The 22,591-nt window shown below is 39.5% G+C and overlaps 1 protein-coding gene across 2 annotated transcripts in view; it reads left to right on the top strand.

Annotated features, from left to right (window-relative positions):
• The window catches only part of GFPT1 (glutamine--fructose-6-phosphate transaminase 1), a 66,793-nt gene that overhangs the window by 28,455 nt on the left and 15,747 nt on the right, over window positions 1-22,591 (top strand). The window contains exons 5-14 of one of the 2 annotated variants that reach the window (XM_025353884.1): window positions 547-605; window positions 1,410-1,544; window positions 3,642-3,703; window positions 5,635-5,714; window positions 5,892-5,945; window positions 10,319-10,424; window positions 12,428-12,591; window positions 14,797-14,892; window positions 18,567-18,664; window positions 22,194-22,314. In XM_025353884.1, the coding sequence (XP_025209669.1) occupies window positions 547-605; window positions 1,410-1,544; window positions 3,642-3,703; window positions 5,635-5,714; window positions 5,892-5,945; window positions 10,319-10,424; window positions 12,428-12,591; window positions 14,797-14,892; window positions 18,567-18,664; window positions 22,194-22,314 (975 nt within the window). The remainder of the gene's footprint in view (window positions 1-546; window positions 606-1,409; window positions 1,545-3,641; window positions 3,704-5,634; window positions 5,715-5,891; window positions 5,946-10,318; window positions 10,425-12,427; window positions 12,592-14,796; window positions 14,893-18,566; window positions 18,665-22,193; window positions 22,315-22,591) is intronic. The other variant, XM_025353885.1, reaches the window with a different exon arrangement.

Raw genomic sequence — 22,591 nt, 5'->3', positions numbered from 1 at the left:
CTCCTGACCTCGTGATCTGCCCATCTCGGCCTCCCAAAGTACTGGGTTTACAGGCTTGAGCCACCGCGCCTAGCCAGTTCTAGTTCTTAAACTCATATAGTGTAAATCAGATTATTGTTTTAGTTTGAAAGGCCTTCTCTTAAAACTTATACTCAAGAATGAATGAACAGAGAAATAAGAATAATATTTAGTTCAGCTCTCTCATTTTGCACATGAGGCAACAGATCCAATAAACTTGCTCCTTTCATGGTAACATTTTGTTACTAGCTTAGCCACAACTGAAATTGTTATCTCTAGACTTCCTGTTTATTTCCCCACTCTACCCACCTCCCCTGCACTGTGTGCTTTGGCTATGCCACATAAACAATGCTGCTGATCTACGTGATGATAATCTGATAATGAGAAGTAGATATAGTTATGTTATAAATAACATAAATAGTATAGCATGTTACAAATTTTTGACCTGAAAAAAATCCAGTTACAGTAATAGCTATTTTAGGTTTCTCAGACTTCTAACTTTTCTGTCATCAACACTTGCTGTTTTAGAATTTATTGTTATTCACAATGGAATCATCACCAACTACAAAGACTTGAAAAAGTTTTTGGTAAGTAGTGACCTCAAAAGACACCAGTCTTTGAGAATACTTCTAACGAGAGCAGTGGGGTTGGTTGTTGGGATGTGCAACACCATATAGGTGTCATCAAGTAATTCCTTGGACAATTCCAAGGGCATGGTGGTTTATTGAACTTTTCTTTGCTAACAGTGGAACAATTCTGTTTTTTGATATGAAAAGGAAATGATTAGTATTTGACTGTGATATACATGACAAAAGGCTCAAATAAAATTGGAATTTTGTGGAGACATTTTTTGCATTATGAGAGATTCTGTCATGTTTTAAAGTTCCTAGGACATATTAATACAAGAAGAATCAATACAAATTAAATGAAAGTTCTGTGTCCTAAATAGCTATATACTGTATTGTTGTGGTCATAATGTTGACCTGCATGAGTGCTTTCTTAGGGCTGTTCAATTGAACTTTCTCCAGTGATGGAAGACATAGTGTATCTAGGCTATTCAGTATAGTAACCACTGTCCACATATGGTTGTTCAGCTAGTATGACTGAGGAACTGAATTTTAAATTTTATTTAATTTTAATTAAATTGAAATAGCCACATACAGCTAATGGCTATTTATTGGACAGTAAGTTAAGTGTATGTTCAGTTACACAGAGTACAACACTGTTTTGAAGTCACTCTAATCAGATGGTGACTTTAATTTTGTATAATGGGATATGGTGTTCAAAGAATATTAGAAATTAGTGAAATATTTGAGGGGACAATTCTGTAGAAAAGGTTTTTATGTCATGAATATTTCTTTAATTGTATCTTTTTTTCTTTCTACTTACAGGAAAGCAAAGGCTATGACTTCGAATCTGAAACAGATACAGAGACAATTGCCAAGCTCGTTAAGTATATGTATGACAATCAGGAAAGTCAAGATACCAGCTTTACTACCTTGGTGGAGAGAGTTATCCAACAATTGGTATTAAGCCACACTTTAAAAGATAATTATGCCAACATTAATCATGAGAAACTTTCTGGAAATTAAGTTTGATAAGCAGGAGCTGTGCTATTTTTTTTTTTTTTTGTCTTTTATTTCTCATATAACTATTCAGGTTGAATAATTTTGAGAGACTGATTGATTTATTGATTCCCCCCTACCCTCCACTTGAAATTCTACTTACTTCATTCTGGTTTAATGTCATGAGAATGAAAATCCAAAATCAAAGTGTGTCTAACAATTATGCATATATATACTCATCCATATGCACCACACGTGGACATGTACACCGTACACACAATGGAGGATTAGTTATTCCCTTGCTTCTTGCTCATCGAATGTTCTTCTCAACCAATAACTTAGCACAATGGTAGCTTCACAGCTGCCACAGTTTATATTCTGGGATAATGCCTGCTTGTCTCTGAGCCAACAAAGTCAACTACTTATTTTTCCTTCTGGGGACTGTTCGTTGGCCCTGAAGGAAGGCTTTTCTATAGATAGAAAAGCATTTCCAAGCCCATGAGAAAAGCAGTATTCTTTTTGATTCCATCCAACATTCTTAATTAAAGATTAAAGACATCAAAGATCTACAAATGTCCAAATCCATGGAGATACCTACATCTCCCTTCCTCACTCTTAACTCTAGCTTTCCCACTTGAAAGTCCTTAACTCCCCAACTGAGGTCCAACCCTCACTTCCCTCCCACCTATACCCAAATCTTATATCTGTAGCAAAAAGAGGAAGCAGGAAAATGGAGAACGTAGAGGCCTATTCCTTCCCTTTACCCAAGGCAGAGTAGAGTAGTGTGCCTTCCCTTCCCAGCTTTTTCTTGTTTCTAATAGGCTTTGCCTTTTATTCATCGTATAATCCAGTTTGTGTTCCAGGGTGGTTCTTCCCTCTCCTACTTCATGTTCCTCTTTTATCTGTTCTTGATTCCTGTAAGCCCTGTCCCTGAGGATTCGGGTTGATGGAGTTATGTGGTGTGCATGTTAATAATTGTATATATTTATATCTCTAATATCAAGGTCAGAAAGAGTGGAAGTTAACACTGGTGTACAATTACTAGGGCAGAGAATACGTTTTGGATTTTGATCTTGGGATCTTTTCTAATTCTGTCTTTCCTCTGATAATCCATAGTATTATGACGACATAGATAGGTAAATGATGGAGATAGGATATATCGGTTGAGAAGGTTCATAACCTGTACAAAAGATGACTTTTTAAATGATCTATTTTTGGAGTTGTTATCTATTGAGCATATTTTGAGTGTAGGCTTGGTTAAAAAAGTGGATCTTGGCGTGGCGGCTCATGCTTGTAATCCCAGCACTTTGGGAGGCCGAGGCGGGCGGGTCATGAGGTCAGGAGTTCGAGGCAAGCTTGACCAACATGGTGAAACCCTGTCTCTACTGAAAATACAAAAATTAGCTGGACATGGTGGCGCGTGCCTGTAATCCCAGTTACTCAGGAGACTGAGGCAGGAGAATCGCTTGAACCAGGGAGTCGGGGGTTGCAGTGAGCCAAAATCGTGCCACTGCACTCCAGCCTGGTGACAGAGTGAGACTCCATCTCAAAAAGGAAAAAAAAAGGCCGGGCGCGGTGGCTCAAGCCTGTAATCCCAGCACTTTGGGAGGCCGAGGCGGGTGGATCACGAGGTCAGGAGATCGAGACTATCCTGGCTAACATGGTGAAACCCCGTCTCTACTAAAAATACAAAAAAAAAAACTAGCCGGGCGTGGTGGCGGGCGCCTGTAGTCTCAGCTACTTGGGAGGCTGAGGCAGGAGAATGGCGTGAACCCGGGAGGCGGAGCTTGCAGTGAGCCGAGATCACGCCACTGCACTCCAGCCTGGGAGCACAGCGAGACTCCGTCTCAAAAAAAAAGAAAAAAAAAAAAAAAAAAAGCAGGTCTTGGATACACCAAAGCTTAGGAGTGTTTAAACTTTAGACTTGTTTATAAACTGGTATAAAAGAGCATTTGTGTGAACAAAAAATTTCTGTGCTGAAGCCAGTGTGTTCTAGGCATTTCTGACTTGATAATTGATTATAGTAAATATTGCTAATGCATTTTTTTCTCTCCATAGGAAGGTGCTTTTGCACTCGTATTTAAAAGTGTTCATTTTCCTGGGCAAGCAGTTGGCACAAGGTACATACACTCTAACAATGACTAATGTATTTCAACATATTTGAGTTACATGTTTATTCTTCGTAGACTATACATAACCCTTTATTATAAAGGCTCTGCCCTTTATTAGATATATTCATGTGAGCATATTTTCACGTGCTCCTTCTTGTCTGTTGTTTTACCACTCTTCCATTTAACAGAATCCCTTAACAGGCGGGGCGCTGTGGCTCAGACATGTAATCCTAGCATTATGGGAGGTCGAGGCAGGTGGATCATCTGAGGTCAGGAGTTTGAGACCAGCCAGGCCAACGTGGTGAAACCCTGTCTCTACTAAGAATACAAAAATTAGCTGGGTGTGGTAGCACATCCCTGTAAATCCCAGCTACTTGGGAGGCTGAGGCAGGAGAATCGCTTGAACCCAGGAGGCAAGAGGTTTCAGTGAGCCAACATCGTGCCATTGCACTCCAGTGTGGCCTACAGAGCGAGACTGTCTGAAAAAAGAAAAAAAAAAGAAAAAATACATTTTGGCATTTAATTGGCCTTTTGTCTTTGTTGGGCGCACCAAGGTTACTTTGTGATTTTGGATATTGAATATTACCTAATAAAGTTAAAATATTAGCTTTCTCTGTATTTTTTGAAACATGTATTCTAGACAGATTCCTAGATAATTGTACCATCATTACTTCTTAATAGGATATTTAGGCCTGATCCTGAAGTCCTAAGTGAGGTTCCCTAAGATATGGTAAGAGAGAGATATTTTTAATCTGAAAACAGGGTGACTAAGGAGAAGGTGCTACATGCTAATACATTGGCATTCTGTGCACAATTGAAAGGAATGTTCCATTTAACATTACAAAGGAAAAAATTAAAATACCTTGTTACAGAACAGGTGTTGGCAAACTTTTTTGGAGTGGACCAGATAGTAACTATTTTAGGCTTTCTGGACCATGTAGCCTCTGTAGCAACTACTCAACTTTGCAGTTGTAGTGTGAAAGCAGCTACAGAAAATAAGTAAAAGAATGGGCATGGTTATGTTCCAAAATAACTGTATTTAGTACAATTTTTATTTGTCAATTAAAAAAAGAAATAATTTAAAAAATTAAAAGAAAAAAAAAAACATGTATTAGGCTGGGCATGGTGACTCATGCCTGTAATTCCAGCACTTTGGGAGGCTGAGGTGGGTGGATTGCTTGACCCCAGGAGTTCCAGACCAGCCTGGGCAACATGACAAAACCCCGTCTCTACAAAATAAAAAATTTAGCTGGGTGTGGTGGTGCATGTCTATAGTCCCAGCTACTCCAGAGGCTGAGGCAAGGGAATCACTTGAGGCCAGGAAGTCAAGGCTGCAGTGAGCTGTGATTGTGCCGCTGCACTCCAGCCTGGGATACAGAGCAAGGCCGTTCTCAAAAAACAAACAAACAAACAAACACCCTTTATTTATAAAAATAAATAACCCTGGGACTGCAGGTCAGTTTGCTGACCCCTGATGCAGATTTTGTTTTGTTTTTTTTTCTTGGATATAGGATCTTGTTCTGTCACCCAGGCTGGAGTGCAGTGGTGTGATCTTGGCTCACTGCAGTCTCCACCTCCCGGGCTCAAGCAGTCCTCCTTACTCAGCCTCCCGAGTAGCTGAGACTATAGGCATGTGCCATCACACTTGGCTAATTTGGAGATGGGGTTTTGCCATGTTTGCCAGAGTGGTCTTGAACTCTTGGGACTCAAGTGATCTGCCTGCCTAGGCCTCCTGAAGTGCTAGGATTACAGGTGTGAGCCATTGCACCTGGCCCAATACAGAATTTTTTAAAAAAATTCTTTTTATCTAGTTCTTTCTTATATCTGAAGTTGAGCTTAGGGGGAGAATTTAAGCATTTGAAGAGTATTGGCCATTAAATTTTATATCAGTCCATTATTTATAAAAATGATTTAATTCTAACTGTTCTTGCAATTTACAGGCGAGGTAGCCCTCTGTTGATTGGTGTACGGAGTGAACATAAACTTTCTACTGATCACATTCCTGTACTCTACAGAACAGGTAAAATTACCTCTACAAACGGAGTGCAGTAGATATGAAGAATTATTTTCCTTAAGTTGGAATAAATGCCCCTTTGGTCAGATGCATATGTATATATAGTTCTGTCTAGACATGAAAAAGATTTGGTTTCGTGAGTTCTCTGATGATTAGAATTTTTTTTCTGTTGTGTATCCTTAGCTAGGACTCAGATTGGATCAAAATTCACACGGTGGGGATCACAGGGAGAAAGAGGTGGGAAATGCATTCTGCATGGATGGGGAGGATCTTATCCTCTTTTGTTTATTCTTCACTAATTCTTTTGTTCTTCGAGTGAATGAATGTGCTGGGCCTCTAAAAATGTGCTTATTTTATGGGGAAACATATTTTGACATTTTTCTAATTTGCAGAGTATATTTTGCGTGTCTGCTTTTGGCATTTAGAAAGTGCTTTTAATAATTTCATTAAAATTTCTGAAATTTGAGAAAATAGTTGAAATTGTAAATTATTTTTTCCTTTGTTTTAAAATCATGTGGGATATATGCTTAGATTAGGAAAAGAGCATTGTGTGCTAGGTTATTATAGATTAACTAAGTGGTAGTTATTTGAATCATTTAGCCTAACTTTTAACTGAAATATGTTTAAATCGTCTTTATTTTATGCATGATATATTACTGTTGGATTTATATTTGCTATCTTGATTGGCTTTATTTGAATTTGTAGTGATTGTTCTTTTATTGTTTATGTATAAAGTTTAGTTTTTGTTTTTCTTATTTATTTACTTTGATGTAACTTTCCATATTACTTTTTAAATAGCATGGCAGGAGGAGACAGGGTCTTGCTCTGTTGCCCAGACTGGAGTGCAGTGCAGTGGTGTGGTCATACCTCACTGCAATTTTGAACTCTTGGGCTCAGGCGATCCTCCTGCGTCAGCCTCTCAAATAGCTAGGACTACAAGTGTGTGCCATCACGCCTAGCTAATTCTTTTTTTTTTTTTTTTTTTTTGAGGTGGAGTCTCGCTCTGTCGCCCAGGCTGGAGTGCAGTGGCGTGATCTCGGCTCACTGCAAGCTCTGCCTCCTGTGTTCACACCATTCTCCTGCCTCAGCCTCCTGAGTAGCTGGGAGTACAGGCGCCCACCACCACGCCTGGCTAATTTTTTTTTTGTATTTTTAGTAGAGATGGGGTTTCACCATATTAGCCAGGATGATCTCAATCTCCTGACCTTGTGATCCACCCGCCTTGGCCTCCCAAAGTGCTGGGATTGCAGGCGTGAGTCACCACGTCCGGCTAACACCCAGCTAATTCTTACTTTTAGACAGGGTTTTGCTCTCAGCTAGGCTGGAGTGCAATGGCTTAGTCACGGCTCACTGCAGCCTTGGCTGCCTGGACTCAAGTGATTCTTCCCCCTCAGCCTCTTAAGTAGGTGAGACCACAGGCATGTGCCACCACCCCCAGCCAATGTTTTTATTTGTAAAGAGGAAGTCTTGCTCTGTTGGCCAGGCTGGTCTCAAACTCCTGGGCTCAAGGGGTCCTCCCACCTCAACCTCCCAAATTAGAGATTACAGAAATGAGCCATTGTGCCTGGCTCCCAGCTAACTATAAATTTTTTGTACAATTGGAGTCTTGCTATATTGCCCAGGCTGCTCTTGAACTCCTGGAGTCATGTGATCCACCCGCCTCAGCTTCCCAAAGTGCTGAGATCACAGGTGCCTAGAGAGCCTGTGCTGAGAGCCACTGTGCCCAGCCCAGAGGTGTTCTTTTCATTTAAACAGACATTGATATCTCAAATTTTTTGACCTTATTTATTTAGTTTTTGAAACAGTCTCGCTCTGTTGCCCCGGCTGGAGTGCAGTGGCGTGATCTTGGCTCACTGCAACCTCTGCCTCCCGGGTGCACGTGATTCTTGTGCCTCAGCCTGCAGAGTAGCTGGGACTACCGGTGCACACCACCATGCCCAGCTAACTTTTGTATTTTTAGTAGAGACGGGGTTTCGTCATTTTTGTCAGGCTGGTCTCGAACTCCTGACCTCAGGTGACCCGCCCACCTTGGCCTCTCAAAGTGTTGGAATTACAGGCGTGAGCCGCTGTGCCCAGCCTCAAATTTTTAAACATATTTTAATTAAATATACTTTGTTATTTGAAGAATAAAATTATCAGTATTTGGAGAAAAAACAGTGAAACTCAAGCCTCTTAGGACATTTTATAAGCAAAGGTAGTTTTTTTTTTTTTTTTTTTTTTTTTTTTGAGACGGAGTCTCACTCTGTCGCCCAGGCTGGAGTGCAGTGGCGTGATCTCGGCTCACTGCAAGCTCCGCCTCCCGGGTTTGAGCGATTTTCCTGCCTTAGCCTCCTGAGTAGCTGGGATTACAGGCATGTGCCACCACACCCGGCACATTTTTCTATTTTTAGTAGAGACGGGGTTTCACCATATTGGTTAGGCTGGTCTTGAACTCCTGACCTCATGATCCTCCCGCCTCGGCCTCCCAAAGTGCTGGGATTACAGGCGTGAGCCACCACACCTGGCCACATTTATTTTTTTTAAATGCTGAACTCTCTTTTTATGTGTTTTTAAATTCACTTTTTTGTTTTTGTTTTTGAGACGAAGTCTTGCTCTGTCACCCAGGCTGGTGTGCAATGGCATGATCTCACCTCACTGCAACCTCTACCTCCCAGGTTCAAGCAATTCTCCCACCGCAGACTCTGGAATAGCTGGGTCTACAGGCGCACTCCACCACTCTCGGCTCATTTTTTGTGTTTTTAGTGGAGACGAGGTTTCACCATGTTGGGCCAGCTGGTCTTGAACTCCTGACCCCAAATGATCTGCCTGCCTTGGCCTCTGTTTTTTAACATACAGTAATATTTACTCTTTTTCATGTAGTTTTACAAGTTTTGTCAGATGTCAAGTTGCATAACTACCAACACAATGAAGATACAGAACAATTTCATCACTCAATAAGTTCCCTCAACTTTCCCTCTGTCATCAACCCTTGTCTCATTCCCAGCCCCTGGCAAACACTAATATGTTGTTTTTCTATAATGTTACTTTTTCTTGGATGTCATCTTACACTTATTTTTCAAAGTTTGGCATCTTTGCTGTTAAATATGAATGGGAAAAGTTAGTTTGTTTTCATCACTGAAACATAAAATAATCACAGATGGTGGAAAACTTTGAATATGCTTTTTTTGACTTTTATTATTTTTAATAGATATATAATTATATATTTGGTGTGTATTTCAGTACATGTGTACAATGTATAATGATCAGCTCAGGATAATTAGCACATTTGAATGTACATTTCTAATAATTATTATCAAGTCTCTCTTTATATGTGCATTTTAAGAAGATAGGTAAAATAGCAGTTTTTATAAGTATACTTGTGATATTCTCTGGCTATTGTGTCCATAGTTCTGTTATGTCCTGGCCTTGGAGAAAGGTGCATTTTTGTCTCTAGGACGTTTATGTAGTCTTCAACTAATAGATATTTTTCCTATATGAGGCCAGTTTATAAAACTTTAGTATTCCAGTCTTAATGAAAAAAATTAATGTCTTGACAAATTAAGTAGAGATGTCATAAATCTGAAATACAAGAATTAAAAGGATATTAGCTTTGCAAAAAGACCTTACTTTATCCTGACTTAAAGGAAGTATAAGAAAACCCAAGTTAAAGAAAGGAGAGTTTCTTGGTTTATAAATTTTGTCCCTAACAGTGGGTGCCACATATGATATACCATGATTAGAGAGTGATATGCATCTGTTTTGTTTTAAAATCAGAATTAGTGTAGACTGCAACTTGATTTATTATGCTGACTTGCTGCTAAAATCTAGTGATGTTTTGTTATGACATAATAAAATTAATTTGCCACTAGCCTTCATTTTCCTTTTCTTTCTTTCTTTCTTTTTTTTTTTGAGAGAGTTTTTACTCTGTTGCTCAGGCTGGAATGCAATGGTGTGTGATCTTGGGTCACTGCAGCCTCCACTTCCTGGGTTCAAGTGATTCTCCTGCCTCAGCCTCCCAAGTACCTGGGGTTATAGGCGCCTGCCACCACGTCTGGCTAATTTTTGTATTTTTAGTAGAGACGGGGTTTCACCATGTTGGCCAGGCTGGTCTTGAACTCCTGACCTCAAGTGATCCTCCTGCCTTGGCCTTCCAAAGTGCTAGGATTACAGGCATGAGCCACTGTGTTCATTTTATTTTTCATTGCACAATTTTGATATTTTAAATGTAATTTTGTGATAATTATAGGTACACAAACTTATGTGTTAAGATCATCATGTTTTGTATAAAGTTAAAATTAATTTATACACACTTTTGATTTAAAAAAACCAGTTAATATTAAGGAATTACTTGCCTTTTACCTGGAAAAGAAATATTATATGAAAAAAACATATAATGTAGCACTTTTACCTGCCACGCACTCTTTGATAGTTGCTACTTCACTGTACACTTTTTGTCTGTTCTTACTGGCTTATTGCATGGAAATGAGATGATCTACTTGGCTTTTTAAATTTGCTGAAATTGTTTTGTGTTGCTATGATTTTTTTCTTGATTTTGTAGAAAATTATGCATATTTCTACATTGTACGTGATTTTCTACATGTTTGCCAATTCATGTTAACTATATGCTTTAGGCAAAGACAAGAAAGGAAGCTGCAATCTCTCTCGTGTGGACAGCACAACCTGCCTTTTCCCGGTGGAAGAAAAAGCAGTGGAGTATTACTTTGCTTCTGATGCAAGGTGAGCTTAGTTGATTCAAAGACATTTTTAGTAAAACTTCTCATTCTACAGAAAACCAAGAAGTCATTGTGTGTTAGTCTAATTGTGCTCTATAAGAGAACTTTTTTAATTAAAGAAATATAGGTGACCATTTTGGAGATGGGGCTATAAGGACACTTTTTCTGTCATTTCAAAGAGTGTAGGTCAGTTTACCAAGAACACATATACTCCTTGAGACTTTTTCCAGTGTATTTATTTTAGAACTCTTACATTTTTTTCCTTCTTATTTCAGGAGCCTTATCTAGGTTTTGAAGGGAGGAGATTCTAGATTGAAGAGTAAAATGGCTTAGTTAGTATCCCAATTGTTATAGCATAGTTGCTAAACTATTGTAGTTTTAGTGTAATGTAGATACTCATATTTTACATTTGGAATTAATTTGCAGTATAATCACTTTTATAAAGGGATAGTAGTAGACTAAGACATTCTGAGAGAAAATGCGGGGGGATGTTTAAATGCATTTATAAATGAAGTAGTAATGAGGATAAAATAAAATCACCCAAATTGCAAACAAGTATTTGAGTCATTCACTATACGTGAAAATAACAGAATATAATAAAAATGAGAAAATAATGCCATTTAGGACATCAGGGAATGTATTATCTCAGTGGGAAAACAAGCTTTACTCTAATATTTTTACAGATGTGTAAGGTGTGTAGTCAGGGCTAAGATGTGTAAGATTACACAGTTGACAGTTACGGCTTAAATACACTGGAATTACAGAAACATATCAGCCTTTTCTCATTCATGTATACATTCATATTGAACACTCTGAGTGAAGGCATATGCTAGCCTCAGGAGATAATGGTGAGTAAAAAATAAAAATATTACTTGTCCTTAGGAGCTCTTCCTTAGTGAGGAGGCAAATTTTAAACAGTGATCACACAAGTGTAGGATTCCAACTGTGACAAGAGCTGCAGAATGCTAGTAACAGGGTGATTTACCCTTGGTGGGTAAATTTCTTTAAGGAAATGATGTTTGAACCGAGAGTTAAGGAGAGATTAGGAGTTAATTAGGTTAAGAGGTAGAAGGAGGAACATTCATTTTTTGCAAATGGCTCAGCCTGTGAGAGTTTAGGATGGCTATGAGTGTGGCTGGAAATAGAGAGAGTGAGAGGAAGCTTGGTGGAAGATGAAGCTGGAGAAGGAGGTATAGGGGTTATGGTAAGGCACTTTGTTGTCTTTCTTTTTTTTTTTTTTTTTGAGACAGAGTCTCGCTCTGCCGCCCAGGCTGGAGTGTAGTGGCCGGATCTCAGCTTACTGCAAGCTCCGCCTCCCGGGTTTACGCCATTCTCCTGCCTCAGCCTTCCGAGTAGCTGGGACTACAGGCGCCCGCCAGGCTAGTTTTTTGTATTTTTTAGTAGAGGCGGGGTTTCACCCTGTCAGCCAGGGTGGTCTCGATCTCCTGACCTCATGATCTGCCTGTCTCGGCCACTTTGTTGTCTTTCTAAGAGCCAAAGGGAAGCTGTCAAATGGTTTGTTGAGTGAAGGAGAAATCTTCATTAGAGTTGTTGCCTTTGATATCAGTTTTGGCAGAAATGGAGAATGGATGGAGAGAGATCAGAGACAAAGTGGGTGGACTAATTGGAAGATTCCTGCAGTAGTCCAGCCAAGGAACTGATGGGAGCTTGAATTTGTCTGGTGGTGGATATAGAAGCTTTGAGAGTATTTGGAAGTTAAAATTTCAGGACTTGGTAATGGATAGAATGAGGAGGAAACAACCATGCTTTCTGATCTAATCTATTTGGTTTAGGTTACTATGCAGAGATCCTTTTATGTTTTGTTCACAGTGACCACCTTCCCCATACTTTCCTGTAGGGGATGGCATTAGTAACCAGAAAATTCTCCAAGATACTGCAGAGTGATAGAGTTTATATTGAAATTTGGTTCTTGTATCCAAATGATAGTTTCATTTATAGAAATGATCCTTGGTTATTGATTGTAATATCTCCTTGAAAATGTTATAGTGCTGTCATAGAATACACCAATCGCGTCATCTTTCTAGAAGATGATGATGTTGCAGCAGTAGTGGATGGACGTCTTTCTATCCATCGAATTAAACGAACTGCAGGAGATCACCCCGGACGAGCTGTGCAAACACTCCAGATGGAACTCCAGCAGATCATGAAGGGTAAAAGTTTTTGTCATGTTATAGCTTGCTGTCCTTAATGGAAGGAATATATTCTACTTCTTTTCCTAGCATATTGAATCTAATAATGAATGGTGAGTGGAATCTTCCACATGATTAGTCAAAGGACAACCCTAGGAAAAGGGATGATTCTTTAGAGAAATTATCTGCTGTTTTTACAGTCATCTTCAAACTAATTAATGATTTGTTTCTAACATTATGAAAAAGAGATTATTAACACTTGATACTTTAAAGATACTTTATAAACATAAATATAGTTCATGTTCTGTTCCTTTTTATTCTCTTTGTGCTTTAGTTTTCTTATATATAACATGAGGATAATAGAGACTACCTCATTAAGGTTGTTTTGAGGATTAAGAAGCTACTATATGGCTGGGTGCAGTGGCTCACACCTGTAATCTTAGCACTTTGGGAGGCCGAGGCGGGCGGATCACCTGAGATGGGGAGTTCGAGACCAGTCTGGCCTTGCCAACGTGGAGAAACCCCAACTCTACTAAAAAATACAAAATTAGCCGGGTGTGGTGGCACATGCCTGTAATCCCAGCTACTCGAGAGGCTGAGGCAGGAGAATGGCTGAAACCCCAGAGGCGGAGGTTTCAGTGAGCCGAGATTGCGCCATTGTGCTCCAACCTGGGCAACAAGGGTGAAACTCTGTCTCAAAAAAAAAAGAAGCTACTATATATAAAGTCCTTAAAATAGTGTCTGACACACTTAGTCGTATGTAATATTTGCTTCTGTTAAGTATTATAATTATTATGATTTGGATTATTTTACTGATGGGATTGTGGTAGGAATAGAAACTAACATTGGCCAGGCACAGGGGCTCATGCCTGTAATCTTAACTTTTAGGGAGGCCAAGGTAGGAGGATCACTTGAGCTCAGGAGTTTGAGACCAGCCTGGGCAACATAATGAGACCCTATCTCTACTAAAAATTAAAAAAAAAAAAAAAGGTCGGGTGCAGTGGCTCATACCTGTAATCCTAGTACTTTGGGAGGTCGAAGCAGACAGATTGCCTGAGCTCAGGAGTTCAAGACCAGCTTCAGCAACATAACAAAACCCTGTTTCAACTAAAAATACAAAAAAAATTATGGTCGTGGTGACATGTACCTGTCTGTAGTCCCAGCAACTGGAGAGCCTGAGGTGGGAGAATCGCTTGAACCTGGGAGGCAGAGGTTGCAGTGAGGTGAGATTGCGCCACTGCACTCCAGCCTGAGCGACAGAGCGAGACTCTGTCTCAAACAAAACAAAACAAAACAAAACCATGAGCCGGGCATGGTAGTGTGTGCCTGTAGTCCCAGCTACTGAGGTGGCTGAGGTGTGAGGATTACTTGAGTCCGGGAGATTGAGGCTACAGTGAGCGGTGATCTTGCCACTTCACTTCAGTCTGGGTGACAGAGTGAGACCCTGTCTCAAAAAAAAAGTAAAAATAAGAAATAACATTTATTGCATGACTCTACATATATGTCAGATTTCTTGCTTTATTAATCCATACTGCAATCCATACTGTGAAGTAACTGGTCTCTTATTTTATGGATTAATAATTTCCCCAGCTTAGATAGTAATGGATAGAACCGCAGTTTGAATGTAGGTTACACTCCAAAACTTAAAGCTTGTCTCATTTGACCTGATGCAGTGGCTCACGCCTGTAATCGCAGCACTTTGGGAGGCCGAGGTGGGCGGATCATGAGGTCAGGAGTTCAAGACCAGCCTGGTCAGTATGGTGAAACCCTGTCTCTACTAAAAATACAAAAAATCAGCCTGGCGTAATGGCGTGCGCCTGTAGTCCCAGTTACTCAGGAGGCTGAGGCAGGGGAATCGCTTGAATCCAGGAAGCAGAGATTGCAGTGAGCCTAGATTGCGCCACTCCACTTCAGCCTGGGTGACAGAGTGAGACTCCGTCTCAAAAAAAAAAAGGCTTGTCTCTTTCACTTGTTTTAACTGCACTTTTCAAGTATGAAGTTAATTAAAAGTGACTTGTACTCTTATTTTTTTCCACATAGAGTAAAATATATTCACCCAATCTTTTAGGCAGTCATGTATAAATAAACTTTCTCTATTGCATGACCTTTTGTTATATTTTATTTACCAAGTTTTTATTAAAGGTGGGGGACTTTTAGTTGTTTACAAATTCTTTTCTTATTCTTTGATTTGTTTTTGTTCTAATTATGTGGTTTCTCTTACTGTAGGCAACTTCAGTTCATTTATGCAGAAGGAAATATTTGAGCAGCCAGAGTCTGTCGTGAACACAATGAGAGGAAGAGTCAACTTTGATGACTATACTGGTAGTTACATATGAATTATTTTATTATTTCAGTGTCTCTTGTAGGAGGTGCCATTAACAACCTGAAAGTTCATTGCCCTTAATAGCCTTGTAGAACAGCTACAGCTGTCAGCCGTCAGTGGAGCCCAGCCATCTTGGAAAAAGTTCTTTAGTGTATTATTCTACCTATATGAGATATCTAGAATAGTCAGATTCACAGAAACAGAAAGTAGATTAATGGTTACCAGGGGCTGTGGGAGGGGAAATGGGGAGTTATTATTTAAAGGGTACAGAGTTTCAGTTGTGGGATGATGAAATTACAGAGATGGATTGTAGTGATGGTTGCACAATAATGTGAATGTGCTTAATGCCACTGAATTGTACATTTAAAAATAGTTAAAACGGTAAATTTTATGTATAGATCACCCATTGTGTACCAGGGACTGTGCTAGGTACTGTGAATTCTAAGAAGAATGAGACCTGGTCTCGTTGCTGGGCAGCTTACATGTATCTGCCTAGCCTAGGTTTCCTTTCTGAGTGTACAAGTAAGTAAAAGTGTGAACTTCCCCAGAGGTCTTTCAGGTATTTGCCTGATGCCTTTGGATATCCTGTACCCTCCTGCATTTTTAAGGTAAAGGTGAGAGTACGACACTGTTTTTTGTTTTTTTTTTTTAGGACGGAGTTTCGCTATTGTTGCCCAGGCTGGAGTGCAGTGGTGCTATCTCGGCTTACCACAGCTGTCGCCTCCTGGGTTCAAGCGATTCTCCTGCCCTAGCCTCCCGAGTAGCTGGGATTACAGGCATCTACCACCAGAGGAATTGTATCTGCCCCTGTAGACAGAGAGGATTGTTGAAGATAGTTGAGCTGGAGGAACTGGGAGAACAGCAGTAAATTCTTTTATGGTGCTTATGGAAATGAGGCCAGGGAAAAGATTTATAAGGGAAGAAAATGAGAAAATGAGACAAACTTTGGGAAGTTCATGGTTTTAAAAAGTGCTTTTGGCTGGGTACAGTGGCTCATACCTGTAATCCCAGCACTTTGGGCACCCAAAGCAGGAGGATTGCTTGAGCTCAGGAGTTCTAGACCAGCCTGACCTCGTTTTTACTAAAAATTTTTTAAAAAATTAGATGGGTGTGGTGGTGGGTGCCTGTAGCCCTGGCTACTGAAGAGCCTGAGGTGGGAGGATTGCTTGAGCCCTGTAGATCGAGGCTGCAGTGAGCTCTGACTCCAGCACTGCACTGCAGCCTGGTTGAAAGACCTGTCTCAAAAATAAATAAATAAATAAATAGTACTTATATCTGTATTATGTACATAAAAGTTCTGTAATAAAACAGGATAGCTGTCATCTTTTTTGTTGTTAGGATGAGGAGATTGAGGCTTTCAGTTTGCCAAAGGTCACGTTGTTAGTTGTTTATTGAACCAAACTAGTTCCCATGTATACATTGTTCTAAGTGCTCTCCATCCCCTCCCCTGTCCATCAGGCATTCTTTCTTTTGCCTGTAGTGATGGCCTACCTCATCTCAACAGGGATCAGGCTTTTCTCAAAAGCATCAAATTTAGAGCTTTGGGCAGCTCCTTTCAGAACTATCCCAACTCTCCTTAGCCACCAGAAATTTCTAGGACTAATATTAAGGAAACACTGTGGCCAGCTAACCTCACTGGCTTACATCCATGTCATTCTTTGTCATCATCTGCAGTACAGGTCTTTCTGGTAGTTGGTCTGCCTTTTTTTTTTTTTTCTTTGCTTTTATGTTGAGTCTTTGCCTTTGCATGACCCTAATCCAGCCCTTTACTGTTGTTTCCTTTCTTCCCAGACATTTGTAATTAATGCCAAGGTCTGTGGAAAACACTGTAGGCAGAGGTACGCAAACAGGCTTGGTCTAGTGCAGGAACAGCAAGAAAAGGCTAGTCTGGCTGGTGTGGCCTGAGTGAGAGGGGATGTGCTAGGATATTAGGTCAGAGTAAGCGGGAGACAGGTCGTATGGGACTTGAAGGCCAAAGTAAGTAGTTCGGATTTGATTATAAATTATTTGGGAAGCTAGTGACACTTTTTATTTTGTTTGGTTTTGTTTCCTACTTGCTAATTTTTTAAAATAGAGAAACATACCTTCTTTCATTATTGAAATTCAAAAAGGAGAACATACAATTATTCAAAAGATAAAAAATAAAACACGTACCTTGGTTTTATAGTATAACTAACTAAGATAAAAAAGAAGATGGGCTGGCTGGGCGCGGTGGCTGACACCTGTAATCCCAGCACTTTGGGAGGCCAAGGTAGGGGGATCACGAGGTCAGGAGTCCGAGACCAGCCTACCCAACATGGTGAAACCCTCTCTACTAAAAATAGAAAAAAATTAGCCGGGCATGGTGGCTCGGGCCTGTAATCCCAGCTACTAAGGAGGCAGAGGCTGGAGAATTGCTTGAACTTGGGAGGCGGAGGTTGCAGTGAGCCGATATTGCACCACTGCACTCCAGCCTGGGCTACAGAGCGAGACTCTGTCTCAAAAAAAAAAAAAAAAAAAAAAAAAAAAGAAGCTGGGGAGTTGAAGAGAGCAGGGGCAGAGTAGACAGACTGAAAATGGTTCAGAGAGAGCAGCAGGATGAGGCCCACGAGGAGGTACCTGTCATTCTCCTCAGCGAGATTTGGAACTGTTTGAGTCCAGAAGCTCTCAGTGCCTTGACCACTATATTTACTTGGTGGGTGCTTAGGGAATTTTAGTTGAGCAGTTGAATGAATGTTGAATGGGAATTTCTCACAGGTAGGAAACTAGCCTGTGTGGAAGGATTTCTGGACAAGACACATGGAGAACAACATATAAATAGCTATAGAAACTGAAAACGAAAAAGAGGGCAGACTTCGTTGGAGGGTCTTTATGTTTTTAAAGGATCACTGTAAAAGGTCCTTCTGGTAGCATATGGAGAGCAGACTCCAGGAGGTGGAGAACAGAAGAGAGAACTGGAGAATATTGCTGTTGTCCAGGGAGAGATGTTAGGTTTGAAGATAAATGTGGAGGGATTGGAACAATCAAGCATTTTGACTGAAGCATTAGGGGAATGGGGATGGCAAAGACTGAGAGAGAGTGGATTTATGTTACTCTACAGAGCACCTTTCTGGGCACCAGAGGGGAAATAAACGTAACTGAGATAATGTTGTACCCAGACAGGTTTATTGAGACATGATTAGATATAATAAAATTCACCATTCCTAGTGTATAACTCTAAGTTTGACAAACCTTTGCGACATAGTCATAATCATAACCTCTACAAAGTCAAGATGTAGAACAGTTCTGTCACTCCGAAAATTTCCTTGCACCCTGTTGTTGTCAACCCCTCCTCCAGCTCCAGCCCTCAACATCTAATGGTCTGTTTTCTGTGTCCCTCTACTTTTGCCTTTAAGATAACTTTCAAAGAGAAAATGTAAAAATGACTAACTAAGGTAGAATGTAATAAATACTGTAATTGTGTGGGGATGTAGAGAGGTGAGTAAGGTCAGTTACAAGTTTGGGGGGCCAGTTAAGTTGTGACTTATTTAATTTACTTTTCAAAATTACAGAGAACTATGCTTTCCAAGAGGAATATTAATTGTTTAAAACAGCCGTATTCTTTATCATATTGGCAGTGGATACTCATAAAATGCGATTGCCTAGTTCACATGGTTCTTTGCTGAATAATTATATACACAAACTTTTATTTCAGTGAATTTGGGTGGTTTGAAGGATCACATAAAGGAGATCCAGAGATGCCGGCGTTTGATTCTTATTGCTTGTGGCACAAGTTACCATGCTGGTGTAGCTGTAAGTGCTTTTTAAAATTTTAATTATGTTGAATATTAGAGAATATCTATAGACCAAGTAGTAGCTCTAATAACGTACTATGTAAAACTATCTTTTGTTAATGTGTTATCTTTTCACTTTTGTGATAAAAACAGAAGGTAAGGGGAGAAATTTACCAGCTGCTTGGAATTATTTATCAATGGAAGATCTGTAGAAAAGGTCCCTAGATATACAGATAGACCTTCTGCAACAGACTTCATGAAAGGCCAAGACGGGAAAAGTTTTCTGTGCTGTCCTAGACTTGTAGCCTAGGGAGCTTGCCTACATGTATAAGAGCAGTCATTGGGTTTTGCTTAGCGTTATTCACTTGCCCTAGACAGATGTCCTGTATCATGTGTGAACCTCAATGCAGTTTTACTTTGTGGGCACGTTACTGCAAAGAAAGGTAGTCTGCCTTTTTTTTTAATTCAGATTTTATTCTTTAAATTGTTCTTTTAGAAGCTGAAATTCAGTATCAAAAACGTGTATTGTCAGTGCAGAAGCATAGGTATATGAGGGTCTTTTATTCTAATAAAAGACCAATATTTCCACACATAGTTTCCTTAGAGAGAGAGAGTTTACGTGCTGTTGATGTCAACTCTTATAAACAGAAGACCTTTACATTCAATTTCTGCTTTTAGGATTGATTTCCAAAGTTCATGACATAATTTTTTTATTTGCTGAGTCATAAATATTTATTAGGAGCCATTTATTTAAACAGTGAGTGAAACTATCTGGTCACTTGCCCTTGCATCTCAACAAGCTTTGCTCTTTTCAAAGATTACACCGTATACCTCCTCCTCTCCTCCCCCAAAATTATATGGTCCTAAACAGAAAGTCTATGTAATATTGAAGGGTAGAGGTCTGAAAAAGTGATTGTTTTGTCCGGGTGCAGTGGCTCACACCTATGATCCCAGTGCTTTGGGAGGGCAAAGTGGGAGGATCACTTGACACCAGGAGTTTGAGCCTGGGCAACATAGTGAGACCCTGTCTCTACCCAAAAAAAAAAAAAAAGACCGGGGTATGGTGGCAACTCCCTGTACTCCTAGCTACTTGGGAGGCTGAGGCAGGAGGATCACTTGAGTCGAGAAGGTGAGGCTGTGAGCCTAGATTGCACTGCTGCACTCCAACCTGGGGGACAAAACCAGGCCCTGTCTCAAAAAAACAAAAAAGTATTTTGAACATGGGAAGAAGAAAGAGGTAAACACGTTAGTGGTGGCTTAGATCTATTACTGAATGAGCCCTCTATTCAGAAATAGCAAATTTAATTAAATGCTTTATCTAATGCTAAGATAATTTTGGGGCAGCAATTATATGCTCTGTTAGCATTCTCTAAGATTTTTTGTTGTTTTGTGGATACCAAGACTACTATAGTTAACAAACATTAGAAATCCCCCTGTGGTTTATCAGACAAAATAGTACCATTTATTTTGTCCTGTTTTATATTTTTGTTGTTGTTTCATGACACATTTGCATGTTTTTTTTTTTTAGTATCTATGTCCTGAATAATAACTGACTACACTCTAATCATTCTTAACCCATTTATGCCAGAGGTTGCAAAATTTGTTTGTGAAGAATCAGACTTTGGTGATGACCTTGAGCAGTAGGATATAAATAACTCCCACAAGCTTAGCGTTCCAATGATGGAACACTAGGCATAAATGATTTAAGTATAGCCTACCTAGTATGCTTTTCAAAATTTTAATTTTCTCTAGGTTTTGTAGTTGCATTCAGTGGAATTTATAGCATTAAGTTACTCTATTGTGATGGAAATATGTCATTTTGTGTATTTATAAAAAATTGTTTGCAGCTGGGTGCAGTGTCGTGTGCCCATAGTTCCAGCTACTCGGAAGCTGAGGCGGGAGGATCACTTGAGACCAGGAATTCGAGGCCACAGTGCCCTATAATTATGCCTCTGAATAGCTACTACACTCCAGCCTGAGCAACAAACCAAGACCCCATCTTTAGCCAAAAAAAAAAAAGTTGCCCCAACTAAAAGAGTAAATTATTAATTAGCACAGATAAGTCTTGAGATTACTTTTTTGGGGTTTATTACTTTTAAATATCTGGTAAGCCTCTAGATTTCTTTCTTTCTCTCTTCTTTCCCCATCTTTTTATTTTGAAGAATATGATTCCAATGTAACATTTATATTATAAACTGGGTGAAAAGGTTTGGTTTACATTTATTTGTAGGAAAACATTTAGCATTTTAGTGTCAGTAACTTAATAATGTATAATAAATAAAATATATTAATGGAAAAGAATAATAAAAGGAGCATTTTATCTTCAATGACTTTCTTTACATGATGTTGTAATATTGTTAAAAAATGCCAAATCAAAGGTATTTAATATTTTTGGGGGAACCAAATAAAACGATTCTGCTCAAATTTGTGGGCAAGCGCAAGTTAAAGGGCTATGAAATAATGGCACCTTTAAGTTCTTTATTGCTGAGGAGGAGGAAAGCTGAGATGGGTGAGAGATGGGCAGGACCACTTGCGTGAAGGGGCTGGTGAAAGGCTGTCAGGATAGGTGAGCTCCAGAGTTAGAATTAAAGCAACACTAAATGTATACATTGGTTGAGCTTAAAGTTTTTGCTGCCTAAAAGTTAATTTTTCTGTTGTTGATTTTCTGATGTTTAGTGTAAAAATAATTAGAATGGAAATTTACTGAAATGAAGGTTAAGCTACCTTTTGCACAGAGGCATACTGCTCCCTACTTCATTCCCTCTGCCCCATCCCACAAAGGTTGAAAATAGCCTTCTTAAACAAGATTTCTAAAATATATTGACTTCTTTCGGGAAATGGTCCTATTTATGAATACATTGTATTTTTAAAGTGTTAAATTTTTCTCTCTATATTTGTACATCTGTTATCTGATTTGAAAACCCTCACTGACATGGGTATTACATGAATTTTCATTTTAAAGATTAGGAATTGGGTAGTTAGAGATAACATACAAGCTGACTCAGAACCATGCCCTTTCCACTTCTCAAAATGTTTTATATGTATGGGTATGTTTCGTTATACGAATGTACGTGGCCAGGCGCGGTGGCTGACGCCTGTAATCCCAGCAGTTTGGGAGGCCGAGGTGGGCAGATCATGAGGTCAGGAGATCGAGACCATCCTGGCCAACATGGTGAAAACCCCATCTCTACTAAGCTGGGTGTGGTGGCGTACGCCTGTAGTCCCAGCTACTCAGGAGGCTGAGGCAGGAGAATTGCTTGAACGCAGGAGGCTGAGGTTGCAGTGAGCTGAGACTCCGTCTCAAAAAAAAAAAAAAAGAATGTATACATAGTTGTTTAAAGAGACTGATAGTAAAATGTTAGCTGTGCTTATCTCAAGTGGTAGGATTTTGATTTTTTTAAAAAAATATTTTAATCTAGGTTGTTTTTATTTTCTAACATGTCATTTTTGTAATCAGAAAAAGCAAAAACTATACATTGAATCCAAAGAAGTCCAATGAAAGAGTATTTGAAGGAAAGTTCTGTGACCAAGTCATCTTTTCTCTGCAGACACGTCAAGTTCTTGAGGAGCTGACTGAGTTGCCCGTGATGGTGGAACTAGCAAGTGACTTCCTGGACAGAAACACACCAGTCTTTAGAGATGATGTTTGCTTTTTCCTTAGTCAATCAGGTGTGTTAATTTTAAAGACTTAAAGGGAAGGAAAGTGATTCTTTCTCATAATTCTAGCATATCTTGGCAAAAGCTGATATTTAAAGATAAACTGGCATTGCAGATGACTTGATGAACACAGATTTGTTTTAATATTACATAATTCTTTATGAATTAGTAAAAATGAATACCTTTTATGTTCAAAGAGCTGGATTTTCAGTGACAGAAGGAAGAGAGATCCTGACAAGCCCATATTACTTAAAGTTTTATAAATTTATTGAATGGATGTTTTTGTATT

Source organism: Theropithecus gelada, chromosome 13, assembly GCF_003255815.1.
Source record: "Theropithecus gelada isolate Dixy chromosome 13, Tgel_1.0, whole genome shotgun sequence".
Lineage (NCBI taxonomy): Eukaryota > Metazoa > Chordata > Mammalia > Primates > Cercopithecidae > Theropithecus > Theropithecus gelada.
This window is presented reverse-complemented; position numbering and strand designations above follow the sequence as displayed.